This window comes from Paramisgurnus dabryanus, chromosome 15 (assembly GCF_030506205.2).
Source record: "Paramisgurnus dabryanus chromosome 15, PD_genome_1.1, whole genome shotgun sequence".
NCBI lineage: Eukaryota > Metazoa > Chordata > Actinopteri > Cypriniformes > Cobitidae > Paramisgurnus > Paramisgurnus dabryanus.
In genome coordinates this window covers 1,508,221-1,534,714 of record NC_133351.1, presented here as the reverse complement: position 1 = coordinate 1,534,714, position 26,494 = coordinate 1,508,221, and the positions used below count along the sequence as shown (strand labels likewise).

General features: G+C 34.8%; 2 protein-coding genes across 2 annotated transcripts in view; one reads left to right on the top strand and one right to left on the bottom strand.

Moving 5' to 3' along the window:
• The first annotated feature begins 1,675 nt into the window (after positions 1-1,675).
• Positions 1,676-7,992, top strand: dct (dopachrome tautomerase). The gene is made up of 8 exons (XM_065251414.1): positions 1,676-2,112; positions 2,419-2,718; positions 3,112-3,212; positions 4,114-4,280; positions 6,127-6,306; positions 6,418-6,556; positions 7,000-7,198; positions 7,275-7,992. The coding sequence occupies exons 1-8, from the start codon at positions 1,824-1,826 to the stop codon at positions 7,448-7,450; spliced, it is 1,551 nt and encodes a 516-aa protein (XP_065107486.1). The 5' UTR covers positions 1,676-1,823; the 3' UTR covers positions 7,451-7,992.
• A 4,121-nt stretch (positions 7,993-12,113) lies between these two features.
• Positions 12,114-26,494, bottom strand: part of gpc6b (glypican 6b) — a 36,216-nt gene continuing 21,835 nt past the window's right edge. The window contains exons 7-9 of the mRNA XM_065252376.1: positions 15,102-15,232; positions 13,256-13,431; positions 12,114-12,856 (exon numbers count right to left, since the gene is read on the bottom strand). Coding sequence (XP_065108448.1) covers positions 12,663-12,856; positions 13,256-13,431; positions 15,102-15,232 — 501 coding nt within the window. The 3' untranslated portion in view covers positions 12,114-12,662. The remainder of the gene's footprint in view (positions 12,857-13,255; positions 13,432-15,101; positions 15,233-26,494) is intronic.

Sequence of the window (26,494 nt, the reverse complement as noted above, 5' to 3'; positions counted from 1 at the left end):
CAAAAACATTCTTTAAAGACAAAGCTTTCTATAATCATAGCAATTTGAATGAAACATATGTTCTTTGAAGATCATCATGTGGACATCATGTTTTACCCTCAGGTTAGATGTGTGGTCCGTCTATCCCATAAATCTTTAGGCTTTGTACCATAGGTTATCTCAACATCAGATTTTTCCAAGAACTATTTTACTTTCCATTTATTTGGCTAAAATATGAGATTTAACACTAAAGTTACAATGATAACATTTAAAAACTAACATGGTTTCAGATGATCTTCAGTGACTGATCTCTGTTCAGTGACCCAGTAAGTAGCGTGATGACCCGGTCGGCAGAGCCAAAGACTGTGAGGAATTTCAAAATGTCAGATACTTTTCAAAGGCCAGAAATAGTGATATACATAACCCTATTCATTATATTTTATATACATAACCCTATTCATTATATATATATATATATATATATATATATATATATTATGCGTTACCTTTTACTATTAGAACTGCTCCATCCCTCTGTTTTTAAATCTAGGTTAAAAACCTATCTTTTTGATTTGGCATATGCCTAAGGATGAAATGTATTGGAGGTATTTTGTATTCATGTATTTTTTATTTTTGTATTTATGTAAAGCACACTGGTCAACTAGTGTTGTGTTTAGTAGTGCTATAGAAATAAATTGACTTGACATTGAGATTACTAAACATTTAAAAGTTAACAACTCAATAATATATATAGTGTTATCAGAACAAGAAAATATTGACCTTTTTGCCTCCAAAACATTATATAAAATTTATAACGACGGTTGCTATATGAGCAAAAAAAAATATCAATTTTTAAATTTAATATTTGGTATGTCCACCTTTTGCAGCAATTACAGCAGCACATCTAATTTTAAATATATTTCCAAAAATATTTTTGTACACAAAAAAAAATTTGTGCTGCAATATATTTTGAAATGTTTACAAAATAAATATATTATATAAACATTGGAAGAAAAACTTCTAGCAAACCTGTAAACATAACTGGTTTGAAAAGGTTTAAATTAAATTTAAATTGCTCAACTGCAAAAATATAGGCTACTTATATTATTATACACATTTATACATCTTATACTAGTACTTTATACATTATGTATATTTTGGCCAGGATAAATATATTTTTGCTGTATGGTTTGTAAAATTGGAAACCATAACCATATTTGTTGCCCCAGAAACACATTTTGAAATACATGTTAAGTATATAAAATATGATTCAATTCAAAAATATATTTAAGCTTTACTTTCTACAAAATGTATTAAGCATAGATTTAACAGAAATTGTATTTTTTGCCTTATGGGTATCTACAAAGTCCTTATTATGCAAATCATAGCCATCATAAGGAGATTTAGTTCATTTTTGGCCACCACTGAATATAATGCAACATTAACATAACAAACATTTCTTTGAAATGGTTTAAACAATTCTATGATATTAGCATGAACAGACTGTACCAGAAGCAAAATATAAACACAATTGTGGCGTACTTGAACACATGACATGAAGTGTTCATTCAAGGGAAACTTTGCCTGAGGGGCTTTGCTGAGATTAAGTAACAAAAAGTTCCTTTGTGTCAGGTGATCATCATGGGACCCCAGTAAATCCATCCATGTTCTTAGCCAGAACTTATAAAACCAGAAGGAGACTGGGGTGAGTTCTTTCAACATCCATGTAATGTGTGGTAAACTGTTACAGAAACTGCATCTAATCTTTAAAAATACAGAATTTTGTGTTTATAAGTAATGTGCCACAGTGTCAGTGTGAGAAATTGAAGTGGACTACACGAGATATGAGGAGATTTGTTGCCTTGGGTTTAATCTGCTGGCTGGGATGGATGTCCAGAACAAACGCTCAGTTTCCACGGGTCTGCTGTACAGTTGAGGATATTGTGTCCAAACAATGCTGTCCGGCCCTGGGTTCAGACCCAGCAAATGTGTGTGGAATTCTGTCCGGCAGAGGAAACTGCAGCGATATTCCTGTGGACACTAAACCTTGGAGTGGACCATACAGATTAAAGAACGTGGACGATCGGGAAAACTGGCCAACCAAATTCTTCAACCGTACTTGTCGATGCTTTGGTATGATAAAACATTTTAATTTCTTTTAATTTGTCATGAGTTCAGGTAATTCTAATGTTAAAATGTAACTACACAAATGCAATTATTTAAATAATCAAAAGACATATCCCAAACAGCAGACGACTCCGGGCCAGATCCGCACCGGATCGGCACCGGAGCTGGTGACCTTGGCGCGGATCCAATGCAGATTCAGCTCGGAGTTGTCTGGAATAATTTTTTTTTTTAAATCATGTAGACAGATCCTTAATTGCTCCATTATTCACACTTCAAGTTCTGTAAGTCTAAATCTAGGTGTCTTTTAAACAGGTAACTTTGCTGGTTATAACTGCGGCGAGTGTAAATTTGGCTGGACCGGGCCGAACTGTGACCAGCGCAAAGCTCCTGTTGTGAGGAAGGACATCCACTCGCTGAGTCCAGATGAACTCCAGGAGTTCTTGAATGTTCTGGATTTGGCCAAAACCACCATTCACCCAGATTATGTCATTGCCAGACAGCACTGGCTGGGTCTGCTGGGATCAAACGGAACCGAGCCTCAGATCAACAACATTTCAATTTATGATTTCTTTGTTTGGCAACACTATTACTCTGTTCGAGACACATTGTTAGGTGAGGACCTGTGAATATACCACTTTGTTTTTTATTAAACAACATCCATAATCTCCAGGACCATGAGACCATCATAAGAATGATATCCTAAAAGATCCTTTTGCTTTATCATCACGGTTATGTCAGTAAATATTTATTGTGTATTGCATCTGAATGAAGCATAAAGATCAACAAATTCAATTTCAATTCAAATCAATTTTATTTATAGCGCTTGGGAAAGATTATATAATAGACACTTTGCTATTAAGTCCTGAAAGCCTTACTGTAGGTGTTAAAAATGTTTTGTGATTTTCAGTATTGTCCACCCTTAAAAGCCATTAGTCGATATAAAATGAAATAGTATGTATTATTTAGTGCACTTGGCTTGACTTACGTATTGTTCATTGCTGATAGGTCCGGGACGGCCTTTCAAAGCCATCGACTTTTCCCATAAGGGTCCAGCATTCATTACCTGGCACAGATATCACCTGTTGAGTCTGGAGCGAGAACTGCAGGTTAGATGAGAAAATCTAATTTCAGAAGATTTATTCTAGGATTATGGTATGATGTGAATCATTTAGACATGACAAAAAGTAAAAATAAATGAATTATCAAATTAAGCAAACAAACTTTTGGATATGTTGCCCACAATGACAAATCAACAGCTTCTGGATTTCCAAAAACATTTGGGATTTATAGAAAAGCGTGGAGATTGTGTCTGCTACCTACGGTTGTTGCTAGAAGGGACACAGGTACGGCCAAAGTCTTGTGAAATCTCACCACATGAGCGCTGTTTTCATCCTAACCCTAAATCCAAACCAACCCAACATCTTGTGGGATTTTGCTGTATCCTATCTAGCCAGAACCATAATCCTACCCCCAAACCTAACCCTAAACCCAAAATCTCACAAGATTTGGCCGTAGCTGTATACCCTCTAGTCAGAACCGTTATCTACCAAATATAACTTTACACCTGTGTGAATGTTTGAGGTTCACAAAAATGAATGAGACCGCTTATTATTAAATATTTTGACAGGTTGAAAATGAATGTTTCCTCTAAATCTGAGCTTCTAAATCTGAATCTAATGCATTTCAGTTAGATGACTTAAAAATTTAGTTTGTGAAATGGTTTTACATTTTTTTTATACTGGCCTTTTTAAAGTGACCCGTGTACTGCATGTTGTGTATTGTCTAAACTTCACAAATCTTCTCTTGAACTGAGACCACATGACACGTATAATCAGATTAAATGTTAAAATGTGTGAGAGGCTTTTTACATTATGAAACTGATTTATAAGCGCAACAGACCACAAACAACTTTATCCACATGATTAATTCTGTTCAGATATGGTAATTGTGGTCATTTCAACTTCTCCTGTGCTTGCAGTGATGTCTGATTTTCTCCTCCTGTCTCAGAAACTTACAGGGAATGACAACTTTGCTGTACCGTACTGGAACTTTGCTACAGGTCAGACCGAATGTGATGTCTGTACAGACTCGATGCTCGGTGGGCAGGACCCCGGAGATCCGTCTCGTATCAGCCCACAATCCAGATTTGCACGCTGGGGAGTTGTGTGTGACAGGTACTGTGTATTATTAAATCAATTGTGCTGTAAAAGTTTAAAACATGGGGGATATTTTTAATATACAGCAGGGTATCCAGATTATTATACAATTCAATCTCATGTGTAAAGTACTTTTTACAACATAGCCAGGACTTCAAAAACAAAGAAAGTTAATGAATGAGTAGATTGTGATATAAGACAAAAAATAAATCTGTGCTCTTAGCATCAGCGCACACTCATATCACACCTACACACCTGCTTTTATACTCTTTCACTCAATGCACCTGTCTGCAATAATGACAAGATCAATGTGATTGAGAAGATGAAGGGGAGTGTCCAAAGTAGAGACCAATCAGATCACCGCCCACTCATACATATACAAACTGCTACACTGATCCAGAATCAGATCTTTCATAAACAATCTTAGGTCTCCTACAGCAGTGGTTCTCAAACTTTTTCAGCATGCGGCCCCCCTTGTGTATGGCGCATTCCTTTGCGGCCCCCCCAAAGAAAATTTATGACAAGAAACTGTTCTCAACTCAACTTTTAATTAAACAAAACATATTAAATGATACAAAGTAGTGCTGTTGGTTAGTGGCCTTATTTGTTTAGGTTTAATTGCACAGAATTCATGATAAATTAATTTATTTTATAAAATGTCATAAAACTGGGGCCCCCCTGGCACCATCTCGTGGCCCCCCTTGGGGTCCCGGCCCCCAGTTTGAGAACCACTGTCCTACAGGTATTATTATAATGCCAGACTAAAATGCATGTTTGACCTGCCCTTATTTAAAAACATCTTGCACTGACATACCTTAAGTGCCATTGTTTTGTCTTAAAGGGACACTCCAATTTTTGAAAATAAGCTTATTTTCCAGCCCCCCTAGAGTTAAACATTTGATTTTTACCGTTTTGGAATCAGCCGATCTGGGTCCCCTAGTAACTTTTATCATAGATATATACACTAGATGTTGCCTTGGGGTTCTAAGCATGCGTCAAAACCGCCGCCATCTTGGAACAGGGGTCTTGTCATAGGAAGTAGCTAGGTAACGCTGCTATCTCCGCCTGTACTTCGAATTCATGGACGATGCCGGACTTTTGTGCTGCGTATGGATGTTAAGCGTACTAGCACTATGCGTTATAGTTAGAAAAAGTAGATTTTTATAATATCAAAACTTATTTTTTTCTGGACATAATGCTAAATACATGTCTGATAGTTGAAATGAACACATTTGTGACGATTTATGGTGATTTTATACACCATTGCCTACAATGACGCTGATGCGAACTTTCACAACTTTTAATTTTCTGTTGGTCTTTTTACACAATGTAACTACAGAAGAGTCAAGTTATAAATAGGAAAAATATCGAAAGTCTTTGGTTATTTTTTAGCGCGATGCTAATGGTCTAATTAGATTCAATGGATTGTGCTAAGCTATGCTAAAAGTGCTAGCGCCAGACCCAGAGATCAGCTGAATAGATTCCAAACTGGTAAAAATTAAATGTTTAACTCTAGGGGAGCTGGAAAATGTGCATATTTTAAAAAAATTGGAGTGTCCCTTAAGATGCACACCAGTATTGTTTTAAGTAAGGTTTGTAAAAACTACTTAAACGTCCTTTGTATAACTAAGGCCTAATCTTGGCTTTATCTAAACCTTGTCCCTGAAACTGCCCCTATATGTTTCACATATACATATAATACAAACTTTTGCCTGCTGTGATGTGTAAATCAGTGTATGTCGACGTGTTAAATTCTAGTTTAGTTTTGTAAGCTTCAGTGCAGCACATCTAAACCACACAGTAAATAAAAGCTCTTTTTAGTGTTTGTCTTGCATGTATGGGATGACAAGAGTTTCTCTTTCAGTTTGGATGAATATAATCAGCTGGTGACTCTGTGCAATGGGACCAGGGAAGGTTTTCTGCGCAGGGGAATCCTGAACAGAACCGATGTGACTTTACCAACCATGAATGATGTGAGAAACTGCCTGAACCTCAGCGACTTTGACAGTCCACCATACTTCACCAACTCAACCTTCAGCTTCAGGTCACAGACACATTCATAACCGCAAAATGAGTTGTTTGAATCAGGCGTGTTAATAAATTTACTGCATATTCTTTCATTTCTTTGCATGATTTATTTGACTTTTTCTTACAGGAATGCTTTGGAAGGCTATGACAGACCAGATGGAGAGCTGGACACCAGTTCTGTGGCCAACCTGCACAACCTGGTGCACCTGTTTCTCAATGGTACCAGTGCAGCGTCACACTCGGCTGCTAATGACCCAATCTTTCTGGTAAGAGGTTTATTTTTAATTGGTTCAAATTCAAGCAATTGTACAATGGATAAATTATAAATTGGCATCTGACCCATAGAGACACATCATAGCCCAACACCTGGAAACAAACCCTGCAGATGTAAATGATAAAAGGGACCAAACAGTATTTGAATCATGCATAACAGTAGTGTCATCTAGTCTTTGTCGTTTCTGGTTTTAATAATATATTTCTACATTATTAGCTTTGAGTATTGAATACTATTACGATGTGATTATGTTCATGTCGGTATATCTCTCAATTGCAACATTATATTTGATATTTGCAATATAATTTGTAGTTTATAATTGCAGATGAGCCTTTACAGCCCCACAATCTGTCCTTGAGCTATACAGAGCAGTTTCATGTTTATCATCTGTCCTCATCACATCACTGCCTGATCTAAAGATGTCATGTTTAACAGGTGCTGCACGCTTTCACCGACGCCATATTTGAAGAATGGATGAGACGTTCCCGTGAAAACTCAAGCTTCCCAGATGAGATGGCTCCCATCGGACACAACCGGCATTACAACATGGTTCCATTTTTCCCGCCTGTGACCAACGAGGAGATTTACATCACATCTGAACAGCTGGGCTACTCCTACGCCATTGAACTCGAAGGTATAATTTTATAACACATTATTGTACTGTATTCAATGATTGATTATTCATGTTTTAAACCTTTGTGTGTTTTCAGAAACAGAGAACAGGTCTGTTGTCTTTATTCTGGGAAGCACACTCGGAGGAATATTTCTTGGCTTACTTCTCTTACTTCTGTTGTCGGTGTTGTACGTGCAGCAGAGGAGAAAACGCGAGTTTGAGCCTCTTCTCAAAGCCCAATTCACTTCTGCGAAATACACTGAGGAGGCATAGTGAAGTTTCTGTACTTTTTACTGAACTCATATCAGATTTGGTGCAGTGACTTCTGACTCCACCCTGTTGTCAAGCTGAAATGTAACCTCATAACTCTGGAAACAGCTTTTGAATCAGAAACACACACACTATCAGAAAAAAAAAGTTTTACCTTTTTGTCACTAATGTCCTTATATGTATACTTTAAGGTACCAGTATGTATCTCTAAACTACCAGCGTGTACCTTAGAGCTACCAGTATGTACCAAAAGTGTACTTTTTGAAAAGGTAACCCCCCAGTGACAACTTTTCCCTTCATGTATCTTTACGAGTGCACATAGGATGCCTTTGAATGGTGCCTAGAAAGCTCACTAGGTTTGGTGTTTTTATATGATGATTAAAAAGTTTAGTATATGTTTCTGTGTGCTAGCAAATAAAGTTGTAAAATAAGCAAATCAAGAGAAATATTTGACTAAAAAGAAATAATGATTGCATTATATGTCCATTAATATATGATCTTATTTTCGTCTGTTATGTTTATCATGTTTCTAATAAAAATGTAATGCTGGAGTCAGTGTATTGATGCTGTATTACCCTACAGTATATATTATGGGTGAAACATTTTGATTCACTGAAAAAAAATGATTCATTAAATTTACTCAATTTTTTAGGGTAAGTGGTTACAATAAATTTATTTAAGCTACATTTAAACAAAAAAAATTTTTGTTTTGCTTTGTTTTTCAATTTTTTTATTTATTTAAATGTAGCTTAAATAAGTTGATTGCGAGCACTTACCTTAAATAATTGAGTAAATTGAATCAATCATTTTTATCAGTGTTACAGGGATTTTTCCTGTTTTTTAATTTGTTTAGGTGAAAAGATTCTTGACACTGACTAGTTATTTATAGCAGCCAATAACCTTAAACCTTATAGAAGCAAACACAATGAAAAAAATTATTCTGATGCTAATTAAATTTAAAATTTTATTCAAATTTACTCATTTAATCCATTAACTTATCATTTTTGGTTTTAATGAAAAATAGTAAGTGCGTATCACATGTGTTTTAAATCAACCTATGTGAACTTAACTAATTTTAGTTGGGACTACATGAATAATTTTTGTTGAACTAAAGCAATATTGCTAAAACTGGGCAGGGATTTCCAGTTCGCAGCGTGCTTCATTACATTGGAAATCTTTATGCCATAATCAGCTTGTATTTCTAATAAGTGTTAGTTACGGTTAGTAGTATATAATAACTTATATTTCTAAATTTGAGTAGAACTAACATGATTAGATAATAGTAGCATTGCTAAATGTAACACTTTTTTATACCAGATCAATTAATTTACTTGGGCTAAGGTAAGTAAAAACAATTAAGTAAGTTCAACTAAATTCATATATACTAAAATTTAGACAATTTAATTGCATTTTAATTTATTAACACTTACCTTAATAAAACTGAGCAAATGTAATTTTTTTCAGTGCATAAACTTAAAAAGTTGAAAAGTTAAGCAAAACCAAAACAAACCAAAACTAAAAACTGAAATTGTGAAATATTCAGTTTCATTCAGAAATACAAAAGTAAAACGGGGTAAAATGTCTTTAAATGCAATAATTTGTGTTAAAAGATAAAAATGAATGAACATGATTTTATTTTAAAAGCAGGTAATCAACTGTTATCATACAACACTGAAAGGCATACTGTATAAACTGACCATGAAGTTACATCTGTGATTAACAAACTTTAATAAAGGAGCAAATAATGATAAACATGAGATTTGGTTCTTTTATAACAACTCAGACTGCAATATAAAAGCTGAAGTTTGAATCTGATATCTAAACATCTTTACAAACAGAAATGGGGAATAATCTTTCACAAATGCAATGAGATCTTATTAACATAAAATACCTGCATCTTCCTGGTTTCTATTAGACTTGTTTTCGCTTTTAAAAGTTGATAAACATTTCAATACATTTTCAAATCATCAATTGCAAATAAAATTTAAACAGCTTTGACAAAGTTTCTTAAATGCTGTAAAATAAAATGTCTTACTGGAATCATTTATTTTCATATGCTGGTATATTCAATGTTCATATTTAACCTGCATGTAAAAAACTGCAATATCAAAGTACTTACATTCTTTTCAACCAAAATGAAATTAAGTGTAAATATAAGACTAAAATTGATGAAAAAAATAATTGATATTGATACAAAATCCCCAAAATGATAGAAAAAAACATACGTTATACGTATAAACATATGTTATAAATCTTATGACTCAATATGAAGTGTCATAAGAGATTCAAATTCTTTCTCAAATACTGATGGATTTTCCTATGTGTGAATGAGTTCAATAATGATCAATAATGTTTTTATTTTAAAATCACTGTATATTAAAATGATTACTACCCTGAATACCAAAGTATTAACATAAGTCCAGTTATGTAGAAATCATATTGAACATGTTCATAAAATCTATAATTCTTCCCATGGAATGACATCACAATCATCCATCAACATGTGACGTACAAGAAACTTTTACACAAACAGCATAGGTGCTTGTGTAGATTAAAGACTAACTGTGCAATTGTTCCTCATATATTATGCATATTTATACAAATATAACATCTGAAAAACAGATTACATTATTAAGCACTTTCAACTTCACAAGAAAAAAAGAAATTACATTTCATATTTGATATTTTGGTTCATTCGGATTTGTACTGGTTTGTAACTTGGGGGAGGGGGGGTTGGATTTTTACAAAGGTGTTTCTGAATGTGACTAACCTGTGTAAAGTCCATATATGTTTTGAGCAGGTTTTTATAAGCAAATTAAAGTTCCAAGCATCCCAAAAAATGATGTGTTGGATTTACTTAAAATACCAGCCCAGAATACATATGCACCATTTTTTTGCATCACACTTTTTAAGTTATCCCAACTTGGAATAATTTGACCTAAAATTAACAAGAAAATATGTGTTATATGAACTTAAATATTTGAGTTCATGTAACATTCTTTACTTAAAATTTAAGTACATAAAACACAGGTTTTCTTGTTAATTTTAAGTAAAATTATCCAAGTTGGGATTACTAAAAAAAGTGTGATGCAAAAATGGTGCATATATATTTTTAGAAAATCCAACAGATTATTTTTAGAGTGTGCTTATTTCATTCAGTGAACACAAAATAATGAATTGACGCCCTTCAACAAGAAAAACTTTGTTTACGTTCTTTGTTTACTGTGCATGTGCTTCACAAAATGGCTACGACAGATGTCAGAATTTTTGGCTGAAAAGGCATTATGGGAAATTTGGATATCAAGTGGCTCTATAGTTACTAAAAAGGTTAAGCTAGATTTACTTGATTTTAACGCAATTGTTATAGTAGTTGGCATTACTTATGTTTTTTCATTTTATTTTTGCATACATTTAAGTTCACCTGGCAACTGTGTTACACATACTAAATATGTTAAGTAGAGGTTGAAAAGTTGAAATACCAAGTTTTCCGTGTTTAAGTTAAGTTGTCCGAGTGTATCTTAAAAAAATAAAGATGCTTCATGATGTCATAGAAGAACCATTTTTGGCTGAATGGTTTAATAAAGAACCTTTAACATCCGAAGAACCTGTACGTTTCTAAAAAGGTTCTCTGTAGTGAAAACGTTTCTTTAGATAATAATAATAATAATAATAATAATTTGTTACATATCACTTTTCTGCAGCACTCAAAGTGCTTTATATTTGAAAGGAGATTCTTCTCAACCACCACCAATGTGCAGCATCCGCCTGGATGATGCGACGGCAGCCATATTGCACCAGAACACCCATCACACACACCAGCTTATTAGTGGAGAGGAGACAGAATAATATAGCCGATTCATTTATGAGGGGATGATTACTCCCTACTCTTTTTCCAAAGACATCCTAGGATTTTTAACAACCACAGAGCATCAGGACCTCGATTTAACATTTCATCCGAAGGACTGTTCTTTTTGACAGTATAGTGTCCCTGTCTCGTAGATTGGGTTTTTAGGAGTGTGAGCACCTCCAGCTGGTCTCACTAACACCTCTACCAACAGCAACCTTGGAGGTCTCCCATCCAAGTACTAACCAGGCTCAACACCACCTAGCGCTAGTGGGCAACCAGTCAGGGTGATATAGCTGCTAGCATAGATTATAATAAAGTGTGAAGGAAATTCTTCTTCTAAGAACCTTTAACTGGATGTTTTTGAGGAACCAAAAATATTTTGTATATGGCATCGCAGTGAAGCACCTTTATTTTTAAGAGTAAACAGTCCAGAAGTGCTTTACATTATGAGACACCATAAAACATCTTCTAGTGAGACACCATCTTCTTATGAGACACCATAAAACATCTTCTAGTGGCAACTGAAGACTCAACTTGTATTCTTAAATGTTCTGATTTCTGACATCTTTCCACCGACATCTGGTGGAAATTTTGTAGCCCACTTAGAAATCTCTTACTGATTAAAATGCTGATGTGTCAAATATTTATTTTCCCCGCTGTATATAGTTATAAAACAATTATGTGTGAAGGAAATCTATTAATGCAAACTGAATTCACATAAAGAATATCTCCCTGAAACACTTAATAAAATCCAGTCAATAATGTCTTTTCAACAGTATGATCAGATGCTTCAGAATCATTCAACCAAATACTACATGAGCTTTTCAAGTATACATTTATATGAGGTTACCAAAATGAGTTAGTCAATAGTTATCTTTCTCATCTTCATACAGAAACTGTCTGAGCATCTGCTCATGCTTGCAATCATCCACAGGTTACATTAAAACCATCCATGTGATGTGCAGCCATTTGATGGGTTTAAAATGATGTGTGTTTAATTTGACTAAAATTATTTATTTAACCTTTACCGGTTCTCAATTTAGAAAGATGAAGTATGGTTTAAAACCTGCATTCATTACATTTTAAGGAATGCCTGAATGAAAATATATGTGAGCATACAAGGATCTTAATTATTTGCTAAATATGATCCATAAATGCGCTGCAGTTAATTTACTAAATCAAAAACATGAAATTTCTTATTCTCTTATTGCCCTTTTGAACACTTAGAGGACAACGCATAATACTTCTGTAATGCTTATGTAAGCATGTGCTCCTTTTCATACAGGAGGAACATCCTCAGATTTACTGAGATCAGAGGTCCAGCACTGCGAACAAGAGTATCAGTCTGTATGAAGTATAGAGCAGATCTTATCTCAAGTGTTCATTCAGGAGGACAGCAATGAAGAGCAGCAGAAGCGATGGCTGGATGCTGGAGACAGAAGATGCTTCATCAGGTTTCTCTGTATCTTCAAGAGGAGCTTGAGTAATGAAAGAGTCTGATTCTGTGACACATTCTGTCTCACTGCAGCCGCTGCCGCTTCCCGAACTACTGCTGTCATCATCTGATCATCACCGGTACAGTGACAACCAGACACAGGACAGACACACGGGATAGAAAGATGGGACAGATGGGATAAGGATAAAAAACCAAAGTCAGATCATGAAGACAAGCAAATAAATTTGCATAAACCTTAAAGTAAATTTAAATATGGTGACTTTTTTGAAAATCTGTTTCTGTATGTATTGCACAGAAGAATTAATATTTACTCTAAGCGGTGCTGCTCTACGTGCTTTATTGTTTCTTCTATACAAAAATCTTCATCTCTACGATGAAAACTCACTAAACTTTGCAGTAGTCTTCATGTTTTCTATCAGTTCTGGATGTATAGATGTCTGACTGACTGTTTACAAAGCAGCTAAATATTGCAATACTGAAACATGTTTGTAGGGTGGAAACTTACTTGAGTCTCGAAAGAAGATGTCGTTCCCATCATATGCGTTTTTGAGCTTGTTGGTCATCACTCTTAAAGCCAGGATCTGCTGTCGTATGAGAGTGTCCGGTCTGGTGATGTCAACCCCGACCTCTGGATTATTCACCTGATGAGTCAGTCCATCTTTCAGCACCTCAGGGACGTATCTGGAAAATATGAAGAGTTTGGTTCCAAAACGCGATAAACGCTTGTTTTTTTACCGCCAAAATCAGTATTGTATCAGGTCAGTATTAAAAAGTCAATTCTTCATTACCCGCCATGTTATTCTGTTATCTTTCCACCTTTATTCCCAAAATGCAATAAACGCCACTCCTCCTTCTCTGCAAAATGCAATAAATCCACTCAACCAATCACAGCGCACCATTCCAAGCATTGTAAACAACAACGGCGACTCGTTCAATACACACTGAATCCTAGTTTTCCTCATCTATGTTGTACTTCATGATCAACAAACAAACAAAACAAAATAATAATTTTGATGGCAAAGATAAACCTGTGGTGGTTTTCTGTGGCAGGGAAGAAACGTAAGCCATCAAAATCAAATAATTGACATGAGAGGCACTCGGGCGAAGGAAAAATGCCGGCTGTTGCTTGTTCACACATCAAGCTTCTGTCATGCTAACACATTGACCCCAGGGGATCTTATGAGAAACTTTCCATTATTTTACTCAAAGTCAATGAAAATCGTGCAGGACCAAAAAATTTTACAGCTGATTGCTGTCAAAAAAGTTCAGGGTTGACGTCCCAAGGATGACAACAGCAATGACAGTGTTCTTTATATGACAAAGTAAGTGTTTTGATTAATGTTTTTTTATCAGTGTATACCAATAGTCAACTAAATGAATATAACATGGCAAAGATGAAAGCACATTTATATACTGATTCAATCGATTTATAGCATTTAAAAAAAGAAAAAACTTGTAATGGATTTATTGCATTTGGCAGAAAAAAATGTCAGTTTTTATAATAAATCTTTGAAAAACTACTTATGGATTTAAAATGTTCATCTTGTAAATATGCTTATGCCGCAATAGTTAGCTTTTCAGGAACCAAGCAGATATTCAACCATACTGTATAACACCTGCATTACATGTGAATGGCCCCTACGCTAATAATAATTAAAAAAAAAAATATTCACATAAAATGTTATAAACTAGTATCTAATATATATATATATATATATATATATATATATATATATATATATATATATATATATATATATATATATATATATATATATATATATATATATATATATATCCTCTATAGAATCAGCTATGTCTGGCTTTCTCTCAAGGGTTTTTTGTCCTAGGAGTTTTTTAACCCCTAGGGAGTCAGCTGACATTGGCTTAACTTTGAACTTTCTTCTATACGTCACATTATTACTCCACTCACTAGTATGGTTTAATTTTAGCTGCTGAACTATCCCACTTTTGTTGTCCTTTGATTTTTCTGTATTTGCTTTTTTAGTGTAAAGCTGATTTGAAGTAGTTAAACAATTGTAAAAAGCGCTATTTAAATAAAATTACATTGAATAAAGCCAAATATATAAAAGCATGATGGATCTTTGACTGCTTGCATAAAGTCTAGTCCACATTTTATTGATTGTGTCCATCTAATCAGACAGAAGGAAAATGGGTTTTTATAAGATGTTGTTAAGAGTAACTTTGAAAATGCACAAAGTAGAATCAGACAGTTTTTCTAAGCACAGACTTAAGCAGGTCTAACTGTTCATATCTAGATAAAGCAAAGCAGAATTTGATCTGTTATGATGCTCGATCTTATATGCATTAGTGTTGAGGTTTTACAGTACCTGCCCCTAGAAGAGCCGTTCCAGCAGTCAACATCATCAGCTGATGCCACATTCTCCTCCTGACAAACACCTTCTGGAATCCAAGACCAAAACTTCCTGAACTGCTTCAGTTTATCCTTGATGTCAGTCACCTGGATGACAGAACATTTAGTTTTAAATAACCAGACACTTTACATTTAAACACAAAGCAGTGTAAAGTAAAACTTTGGCAAGATTTATACACTCTAAAAAATATTTAACCCAGGGCTGGGTAACTATAGGACAGAACACATTTCTGGGTTAAAATGACCCAAATAATGGGTTGTTTTAACCCAACTGCTGGGTTATTGTTAATCAACCATGTTGAAACAACCCAGCAGTTGGGTTAAAACAACCCATTATTTGGGTCACTTTAACCCAGAAATGTGTTCTGTCCTATAGTTAACCAGCCCGGGGTTAAAAACAACCCAATATTTTTTAGAGTGTAACTGCTTTAAAATTCATTTTTATTAACTTTCATTTTTTATGATAATAGTGAAATCATTATACTCTGAAATAACACACATGGAAGCATGGGAAGTATGCAATGATAAAAAATAAATGTTATAAATTACACTATAATCCAGCATAGGATTATTTATAAACCAACAGTTTGTCCATGTTTGACCCAACAATGAATTGAAACAACCCAACTTTTTTGAGTGAAATTGCAGGAAATATTAGTGACGGAGTTGAGCGGTCTGCATTTGTTGGATTTATTTATTAAGTCCTGAAAACCCTGTTAGGATATATGTAAGAAATAACATACAGTACACTCTGAAAATGGCTGGGTTATTGGACAGAACACATGCTGGGTTAAAAATGACCCAATGTTGGGTTGTTGTTATGCAACCATGGGGTTTAATAACTCAGCAGTTGGGTTAAAACAACCCAGCATTGGATCAATTTTAACCCAGCATGTGTTCTGTCCAATAGTTACCCATCATGGGTCAAAAATAACCCAGCCATTTTTAGAGTGAATACAAGATGAGTACAGACAAATAACACAGAAAACTAAAACTAACATCTCATAAATCTGCCTCTATGTCTTTCATTTTAAATTTAAATGCGTTTAGCGAGATTAATTCCGTAAGTTTCAATTCCTTTTGCAATGTATTCCATTCTGAAGGTGCAGAATACAGAAATGCCGCCTTTCCCATTTCCGTTCGAGTCTTTGGCACATAAATAGAGAGCATAAAAAAGTCCTGAGAACACAAAAAGTGTGGCCCATTTCCTCTTTGTATGACATAAACACATTTCTGTGCCTAATGCACTTCGTCAGGGTTTGTAAAAGCTTTTTTTCGACACCTGAATCTGTTGCATAAGCAGTGCAGGAAGTACAGTGGAAGTCCTTATATGGGCACTTCACCTGGAATAGCACACATACGAAAGCTGACACTAAATCAACTTCACCAAAGAAGTGTCTTGTTTATTTTAAATTAAAAAATTAAGTTAAAGTAACAAAGAGATATGAGCGAGACGTTTCACATATATCTCTGGTTTTATTCTGTGTTAAAAAAAATTTACTTTTAAACTGTGGAACAGGAAAGAAAAAATACTGGTTAGATCAAGTCATCCAATGTTTTGTGTGTGTTGCTTGATCGTGACTCGCAGATGGATGCCTCCAGGGGCTCTGTTTTTTTCTGAAAGTAGCAGCTGATCTGTCCTTCATAAAACTAAAGAGTCTTCAAGGATTTAAGAGAATGAAAGGTTTTATCTACATACACCACAGGTCCCCTAACATGGAACTTGCCATTTCGCACAGCTATGTCTCTACATTAGCCCTAAATGAACACAACACAATATATATATATATATATATATATATATTGTACATCTGTGTTTAAGCATTTTAAGGTGTCTGATGAAGAGAGATGACTTGAGATAAAGGACACAGGAGGCAATTGTTCAATGCCAGTCAGATCAGAGACAAAAAGAGTTGAATCAATAAAGGCAAAATACAAAGAGATATAAGCAAGACATATTACATATATCTGGTTTTTAGTCTGTGTTAAAAAAGTTTTTTACTTTTAAATTGTGGGCTTGCCACCATAAATAAAGAATGACCCAGTAACAAGAAAATTCAAAATAACTTTTGCAAATATTGCAGGTCAAATCTGTTGGAAATATCAAACTTTACATCTATATTGGGCTGTTGCACTGCTGGAGGTACCGTACTGTTATGAATATTTCCCAGCTGGTTTGTATGTAAGTATGATGTGTAATAGATGACTGTCTCTATAGTGAAGCAGAGAGGTCAGATCAACTCCTGCTGCTGGTGTCTGATAAGTGACAAGGTGAGTCGGTCGATATGAGACAACTAAAGTCATACAGAAGAGCTCTGCCTGAAACACACAGAGCACTGCACACCATTACAACAGTAGAGTACTCAGATCTTTTATTTCAATCAAACACAAACAAATGTTTGGCTGTCTGCATGAGGTTTCATTCACATTGCAGTTTATTCTGGTTAATAATCTGACATAAATAACAAGCAATCACAGCCATACTGAAAGTAAACAAAAAATGACTCTCGATCAAGTTATATTATTTAAAGGTCCACTGTGTGGATTTTTAACGGCCTCAAGTTGTCTAGATAAAGTCCACAGCTCACCCCTCCCTTTCGAAATGCATAGAGAAGCTACGGTAGCCACCACAGGACAAACACGTCATTGTCTGAGACAACGTAGTGACGAAATGTAGAGCACGGTTTATTCGTTTTTGGCTACTGTAGAAACATGACAGCGACTTCCATGTAGGTGGACCCGCGGTGTATGAAGATAAAAACGGCTCATTCCAAGAACATAAAAATACAGTTCATTATTTTAGGTCTTTATACACCACTCATCATATTGTTATGTTTATTCACTGTTCCTGGTCTCACTGTTAATAAGTAGTATTAACACGGCCCTCTCTGGAGTTTATGAAGTACATAAGTATAAACAGGGGTGCACATAACTTTTTTGTGCTGTGGTTTGATAAATATTCAAAACAGCATCAGGATTATACTCAAAAAATGGGTGTAATGTCACTTTAAATGCATGGATCCAATACAATGTTACACACACATTTTTTTCTCAACTGCTTGTATTTATTTAATATGTAAAAGACTTTAACTACTATAATCATTGCATGAGATTATTTAGTTTAAAAATGTCCGCTCAAGTGCAAGAAAACAAACTCAGTTGGAATTTGCGCGCTGCCTGTCAGTTACTAGCAAGCTGTCTGAACCTTGAGATGTGGATCGTGGATCGTTTTGGGCAAACAAAACTTCAAACAACACGTGAGTAAGGAGATCTTACCAATGTTGCACGGAGCAATCCCTAAAATTCCAGCAGTACACAAAAGCGCCTTTTACAGGAATGTCTGGTTCACATTTTTGATTTTAATCGCGCATCCGCACCTGCGCACCAGTTATGTGCACCCCTGAGTATAAAGTTATTAACCCACCCGGACCGTTAATGCAGCTTCTGTCTGTCAAGGCGCACATTTCAAATTTAAATGTACAGTGACTGAAAAATGGAAATGTCGCAAATCTGTGATGTAGCACGCAAGAGCCAATAAGTGTTTGATATCAGTGCTGTAAAGCAATGTGTTATGAAGCTTCTTGAGTATTTAATTTTGAATTCATAACAAACACAAGATTTGATGTTTACAGGCGCTGATCGTTTCCTCGCAATCGTATGAATTTTAAAGATGTGGATTACAGCAAATGAATAAAATGAATATCTTTTGTGAATTTATGTTGTGTTTTGGTGTAACTATTGTTGCATTGGAGAAAACATGGTTTGTGTGTCATGGCAAACAAACTAAATATTACAAAATGGTTAAATGATTGCAGAAATGTTATTCAGTTTAATGTTCTAAAGTGAAGTCTTGTTTAATATTGTGTTATTTTCTGAAAGTCATGAACATTTTATTAGGTAAATGAGTAAACGGTCTTAAACAAATATGTAGAAAATTGACTGAAAACATGTCATTAATAAGAAACAACAATGCCCGCAATTTTAATATTTATGAATAGGAATACGTACAAATCTGTATGTAGTAATTAACATATTAGTCAATACGTCAATATTATACGTTTCAGGTTGTATTTAAACATAAGTAAATGTACATTTGGTACAATAACACTTTACGTAAAAATACACACGATACTCCTAAAGATTACACAATGCACCTTTAACTAAAACTAACCTAAAGCCTAAAAAGTTGTGTGTAAAACTAAACTGCTGCTGGGCAAAGTACAAGATGTTCTGTCATCGATGACAAGCGTGTGCGTTTTCACAAAGCAGGCTGTACTTTCTGCAGTTTCATATCCACAACTCTTTCCTGTTTGATAAAATGATACCTGAGACGGAGCGCAGTCTCAACACAATCATGTGAACCAAATCCCTCATACTCCACAGTCAGTCCACTTTTATTAAAGCAATAAACCCCAAGAAGCAGTGGGTTACCAGTGCATTTTATAACAGCTAAGGGGCGTTGTTAGGCACGACGCGAAGCGGAGTAACCCAACCCAAAATGCACTGGTAACCCAACGCTTCGAGGGGTTTATTGCGTTTATAAAACGGTTACTTCATATGCATAACGTTAGCGGGATTTTATAAAATAAAACCCCAAAAAGTTGTAATTATATTAGTACAAATATTACTCTTCCGCCAAACAAAGTAGTTCCTCAGAATCAAGTGTGACTGAAACAGAGCGCAGTTCCCAACCAACACAGACACAGCAAAGACACAATGAAAATATGATTTAAGACTGTGGTGTTTATTTTATAAATCACCATTCATCTAATTTAAACATTAACATTTATATCGTGCAACTGTTGAAGTGATGATCAAATATGCTTGGAAGCATGCTGAACTCTTTCCCTGTCAGCGGTTTTTTTTTTTAAGTTGCCACCCAGTTTTAGTTTAATGCCTTCCAGAAAATTATCTTCTTTATATAAACATAAAATATCAAATGAAAGAACAGACCATCCGCTTTGAAACAAAAACAAACAAAAAAACATTTCATCCTACCTTCATTTGATCTCTTATCACCTCTCAAATTTTTTTTATTAAAAGCGGAGATAATTCCATTTTTGTGAAGAACTTTAGTATGAGATCAGATTCAGACGGAGCCATGAACAGTACTACACGGTGTTTTCAGTGAATGCGTCAGTGTTTAAGTTGGGTAAGATCGCCACCCAGTGGATAATAGCGGACGTGTGAACTTGAGTTATAAAATCCTCAGACAACGTTTTCTCTTTATCGACGAGATTACTCAACAATATTTATTGACATTCATCTGGATATCGCCATTAATTGTGCAATTGTAGACAAATTAAAAATATGATTTAAGACTGTGGTGTTTATTTTCATAAATCAATACGCAGTAACAGTGGCGCAGTGATACTTATGTAATGTGGTCTGAACCGTGGGTTTACCGGTATATTTTATCACGGCTTAGAACGCGTTTCAACCAATCAGAATGAAGAACCAGAACTGCCCGTTTTATAATAGTTCTTTAAATGCGCTGTGATAAAGTGCACACAGATGTTAATTATGTATGAATTTATTTTTAAATCACTGTCACCCAGTGTGCACAGATGACAGAATATTAATGAAACTCTTTTAAGTTTCTATACTTTGGTCTATTTACCTCCAGACTACAAGCAAATAGACTGTATGGGAAACATGTTGATTCGAGCTGGTTTTAAAGTAATCACTATCCAAACTTTTCACTGGGCTGCCCGCGTGGACTCTTGAAATCATAATAGAGCGGCAATGATACTCATTGACAAAAATAAACTACAGCTGGAGCTTTCAAAGGCCAACACTTTCTTTCACTGCCAAACATATTAACAACAAATACAAACTAAGATTTTACTATCACAGATACATTAACTCATTTCCCGCCAGCCGTTTAAAAAAAGTTGCCCGCTAGTATTTTTTGTGATTTTCACAAAATGCCTTCTAGGAAAATGTTCTTCTAAAAATATATAAACATACAAATATATCAAATGAAAGAACAGACCCTCTGATTTCAAACAAAACAATAAAAAAATGTAACCCTATCTTTCATTTCTTTTTATAACCTCTTAAATATGGGTAGGTTTCTTCAAAAATATCAAATTATGAGCAAAAAGCTGAAATATTTTTTTATGTCAGAACAATTATCAAAACATACACAGAGTTTAAAAATAATTAAATTAGCTTTTGCTTCAGTTTTTTATAAATCCATCTAGTGGATGATATTGGAATTACAGATTACCGTAAAAACTCACCAGGAAAGCATAATTGGCATTAAAATTATTCCCCTAATTGATGAGATAACTCTTAAAAAAATATTATCTTAGCAAAAAGCTGAAATAATTACATTTTTGTGAAGGAATTTTGTTAGAGATCAAATTCAGAGCAATGATCAAAACATGCACAGCGTTTAAAATTAAGAAATATTTTTTAGCTTCTGTTTTTTATGAATTGTGCGCCATTAAGTGGACAATCACGGTATTACAGATTAACATAAAAACTCATCAGGAACACTTTTATGCAAATGTTTTCTATTAATTGACGAGATAACTCGTTGTTGGTGGGGAAAGAGTTAATATCAAAAATCAGTGCTAAATACATCTCTGACCGTTGGAAAAGTCGCATATGACAATTTATGGTGATTTTATTTTCATAACAACTTTGCCTACATTAACGCTGATGCATTAAAGGTGCTCTAAGCGAATTGACGCGTTTTAGACCATAAAACATTTTTTGTTACATACAGCAAACATCTCCTCACTATCTGCTTGCTGCCTGTAGACAACGCGATCTCTGTAGACAGCCCCGGCTTCACAAACGGCAATAACAACATAGTGGCCAAACCTACAAACAGAAACCATAACAAAGTGTTTCAACCAATAAACGACAAGAAAGATTTGGGGGTGGGGATTGGGCGCGTTCATGAAAGCACGGAAGGGAGGGGGAGGAGTTAGCTACGCTCCGTCTGTTTGAAAACAATTCAAACGTCAACAAAAACGTCTCGCAGATTTGCTTAGAACGCCTTTAAAGAGGAGGGGCTGCCCTGTTTCAAGATGGCGGCTCTATTTGACACATTCGTTCCAATGAACTGCCGTAGTAAAGGCGACATTTAGGCTGCGTCTGAAAACTCTAAATTACTGCCTTCTGCGGCAGCTTTCCAAGGCAGGAAAGCATCAAGGCATGTCCGAATCCAATGTTAGGTTTACTTCCTGACTCCTGAGATCTTGTCCCACAATTCTATGTGTGTGTGCGCATGGGGAATGTGATTGTTCGAAAAAATAAAATGGCGGCCAAAAAAGCGGCTGGAGCACAAATTGAGTGTAAATAAACAACATCCCATTTGTGACCATAAACAGCTTTATCTTTTAACACGCTGACTATCATTGAACACATGACAAACTTTTCTGTCAGGCTGTAATCAACACAGAATACATCTTAAAGTCTCTATATAAACAAATCTGTCTTCACCAGGTTTATTTCTGTGCACTTTATCTTGAGAGTGATCATTACGATCCTGCAGATCTATAATGTATATATGGTGAGTTTCAGCTGAGTAAATAAAAACTTGACCAGATAAAATGAAAACAAGAAGCACTGTTTTAGACCAACAATAAATGATAGGAAATTATAGCTTTGTATTTATACTCTCATATAATTTAGCAGCCATTGTATTCATTAGTAAACAACTAATCCATTTTAAATCAGAGTCTTAAACAGTTTTCAGTTGAGAAACAAAAATCTGATGTAAATGTATTTAAAAGCCAGAATAACAACACACACACACCACATTTCCACATTCTATTAATCCATTACAACTGATTCATTTAATATCATCTATCTCTCCAAAGCATTTGCAGCTGGGTTGCATAGAAATAGTGCAAATAAAAGTAAAAGTACAAGCATATAGTCCCAAGTGAATAGTGAAATAGTAAGTTATAAAAATTAAACATAATTAGAACAAAAATTCAAACACAAAATCTCTCTGTCTCCCTCTTCTGGTGCTGTTGGGAATTGCATAGGCTGCTAATGCATGAATTAATGTGGCTGGAGGTAATCAGTATCAGCAGGTGTTTCTAATTTCCAAAAGCTTTTATAAACTCTCTGTTTGAAGCTCTCTGATGAAAGACAAACTGAGATTGTGTGGTGGAAAAGATAGAGAGAATGGGAAAGAAAGGAAAGGGAAAATAAAGTAAAATGTAAGAAAGAAAAGCTTGAAAAAGAGAAAAAGGAAAAAAAAAAGAGTCATTCATAAAGAAAATGAAAAGAAAGAAATTGCTATTTAAGAGAATGGAAGTGGAGGATCTGTAATATAGTAATCTTATAAATAAGTCTTGCATCAGAGTCTTAAAATGTGAACACATTTGGGCATTTACACACCTTGAGCGAAGATGTTTTTTAAACATTCATGTGTAGGATTTCATATAGAGAAGACAAGACATAAGAGTGACGTGTGTGCATATTCACACTACCAGTATAAAGTCTGAAATCTGTAGGTAATCAATTACAAAAATGGGCCTCTGTGATCCTCAACATGTGCTCGTGTGATTTCTCCCTGGAAGTGTCATTTATGCTGTTTTTGTATCCTGAGCTTTTGTGACATCAGGCACCAAATTAGCAGAAAAGACGTCGCAGATACAATCAAGCATCATGTTTAGTTAATTTCCACCTCTATAATAGAGTTAACAAGAGCTCATGAGATCATGTCATGCATCCAGCCGCATCAGGTTGCATAAATCCCCAGCAATTTATCATCCACATGATTAAATCTGTGCAACTGCTCAGGTTTCCCATCGAACAAGCAAGACTCGATATCAAAGAGGATTGAATGTTTATTAACCTGACTGTTAATTTCTAAAATGGAAAATAGACAAAACCAGACCTTAGATAATTTGCAATTACAGATGCAACAATATACACACAACACAAGTGGTGCTGTGCACAAAAGCAGGAGGCTCCTTGTTCAGTATACGACATTTCAAATGAAGACTTGACTGTAAATTATACTTTCAAAGACATAACTGCTTTGGTTAATGTCTTTTAATGCTGTGCATGTCAGAGTTAAGCATAGAAAGAGTACCCCAGCTTTCATCCACTTGACCCTGTATGATCATTAATGACTGTGGCCCTTCAGGACCTGAAACCATTAGTAAATGCAGCGGAGAAATCACAGCCATCATCCGGAGTAATGCAGCACCTCCCGAGAGATGCGCTCACATAAAAACACTTTCTCAATCCTCAGTTTCTGAATTCTGTGAATACTGATACAGCAACACAGCTGAGATTTTACAACATCATCCATATGTAATGCATATTTCAGATATAAGCTAAGCATGACATTACACTGTTAAGATAAATACAGCTTGGAGTGATGCAGTAGTACACCATGTGTTACCACAATTAACCCTTTAGCATTAACATAAACAGATTTTGATTGGTAAGGTGAGAGATTCCTTTAATGCAGATCTACTGGATGAGACATTTCTCCAATGTCAGACCATCATGAGACGTTTCACAAGTTAAACATTTTTACTGGGTGCACAAAGAAACAAAACTCTTACGCTGTGTTGCATGGCTGTCCATACAATCCTCTGGCAAGCATTTAAAAGAATGAGAGAAAGAGAAATATTTTATATACATTTTCAGCTGGAGAAAATAACATCCGGACCACAATGTACAAACCTGACCCGTGTAAGCAATATTTTCAGTCCATAATGTAGGGCAAATATTCTGGCATCAACGTAAAAAGGGCATCTGCCATCAGTTTTACCTGTCTGCTCAAAACTTGAGCTGTATGATTTAAATATCACACATGCACGCATTAACGTCTATTAAAACATACTGACCACATAAGCATACAGTATTTCAAAAGTGATATTAATGGAGATAAATGTGTTGATATTAATATAGATTAAGTTAAGACAATCATATTTTTGCTGTTGATTTCTTTTGATAGTTATGTGGGTGAAAATAAATAAAGGAGCAGTTGGGAAACACTCAAGGGTGAAGGAACAAGGGGAGGTATCATTTCCCATTCCCTGACAGCCTTTTTTTTTAAGTTGCCCACCAGCATTTTTTTATGATTTACACAAAAGGTTTACCAAATGCATTTCAGGAAAATTTTCTTCTATAAATATATAAACATACAAATATATCAAATAAAAGAACAGACCCTATGCTTTTAAAGAAATAAACAAACAAAACGGAAAAAAAATTTCATCGTCTCTTCTTTTGTTTTTTTTTATAACCTCTTAACATTGTTTTTCTTTTTAAGTTGCCAGCAACCCCAGCATTTGTTTTTTTTTAGGATTTTCACAAAAGTTTAAGGCCTTCCAGAAAATGTTCTTTAAATATATAAACATACAATATATCACCTACATACAAATATGGGAAGGTTTCTTCAAAAATACAAAATTTTGAGCAAAAAGCTGAGATATTTGCATATTTGTGAGTTTTGATGGAGATCTGTTTGCACTAAGGGCGATACGTCCGGGTTTTATAAGTTTGGTTCCACCTGGTGGATAAAAGCGGAATTACAGATTGCTGTAAAAACTTGTTATTGGCAGGGAAGTGTTCTCTCTTATGGCGGGGAAAGAGTTAATATGGGTAGGTTTCTACAAAAATAATAAAATTAATTTTTGTAAAGGAAATTTGTTAGATCAAATTCAGAATGTTTATCAAAACACAAACAGAGTTTTAAATGTTGAAAATTTAGTTTTTGCCTTAGTATCTAATGGATAATACCGGAATTACAGATTACCATAAAAACTTGTCAGGAAAGCGTCATTAGCAGGGAAATGTTTTCTCTTAATTGACGAGATCAATGGTGGGAAACGAGTATAAATTAAATATATACTATGATTAATGAAAACATATGTACAGTTGACACTTTGACCCCTCCGATATTCAAACTAAATCTATACAAAGAAGGGAAGAACTCAAACAGGATGGATAACGTGTTTCACTTCATAAGATAATATTAAAAAATATTCTTTTTTTTAGTTAAGAAGTTTGCATAGTTCTCATCCAAAATTTCCGTGTGTTAAAAATTAATACAACTTCATGTTGTGTCAATCATGTTTACACACAATGACTGTAAATTGATGAAAAATTATCGGTGTTTTCACAACTGTAGCATTTTTGAGAAGTTTCTGGACAATTTAGAGCCAAGTCTGACGAGTTCACGGCACAAAGAACAGAAAACAAAGAGACAGAATATAAAGAGAGATTGTGGCAAATGATCACCAAACAGCTTGTATTCTGTTTTCAAAACAAAGGGTGTACGAGGGATTATACAGTATTGTTCTCAAGTTAACTAAGCTTGCTGCTTTTGTCATTCATCTATTCGTAGTGCTAAAGAGT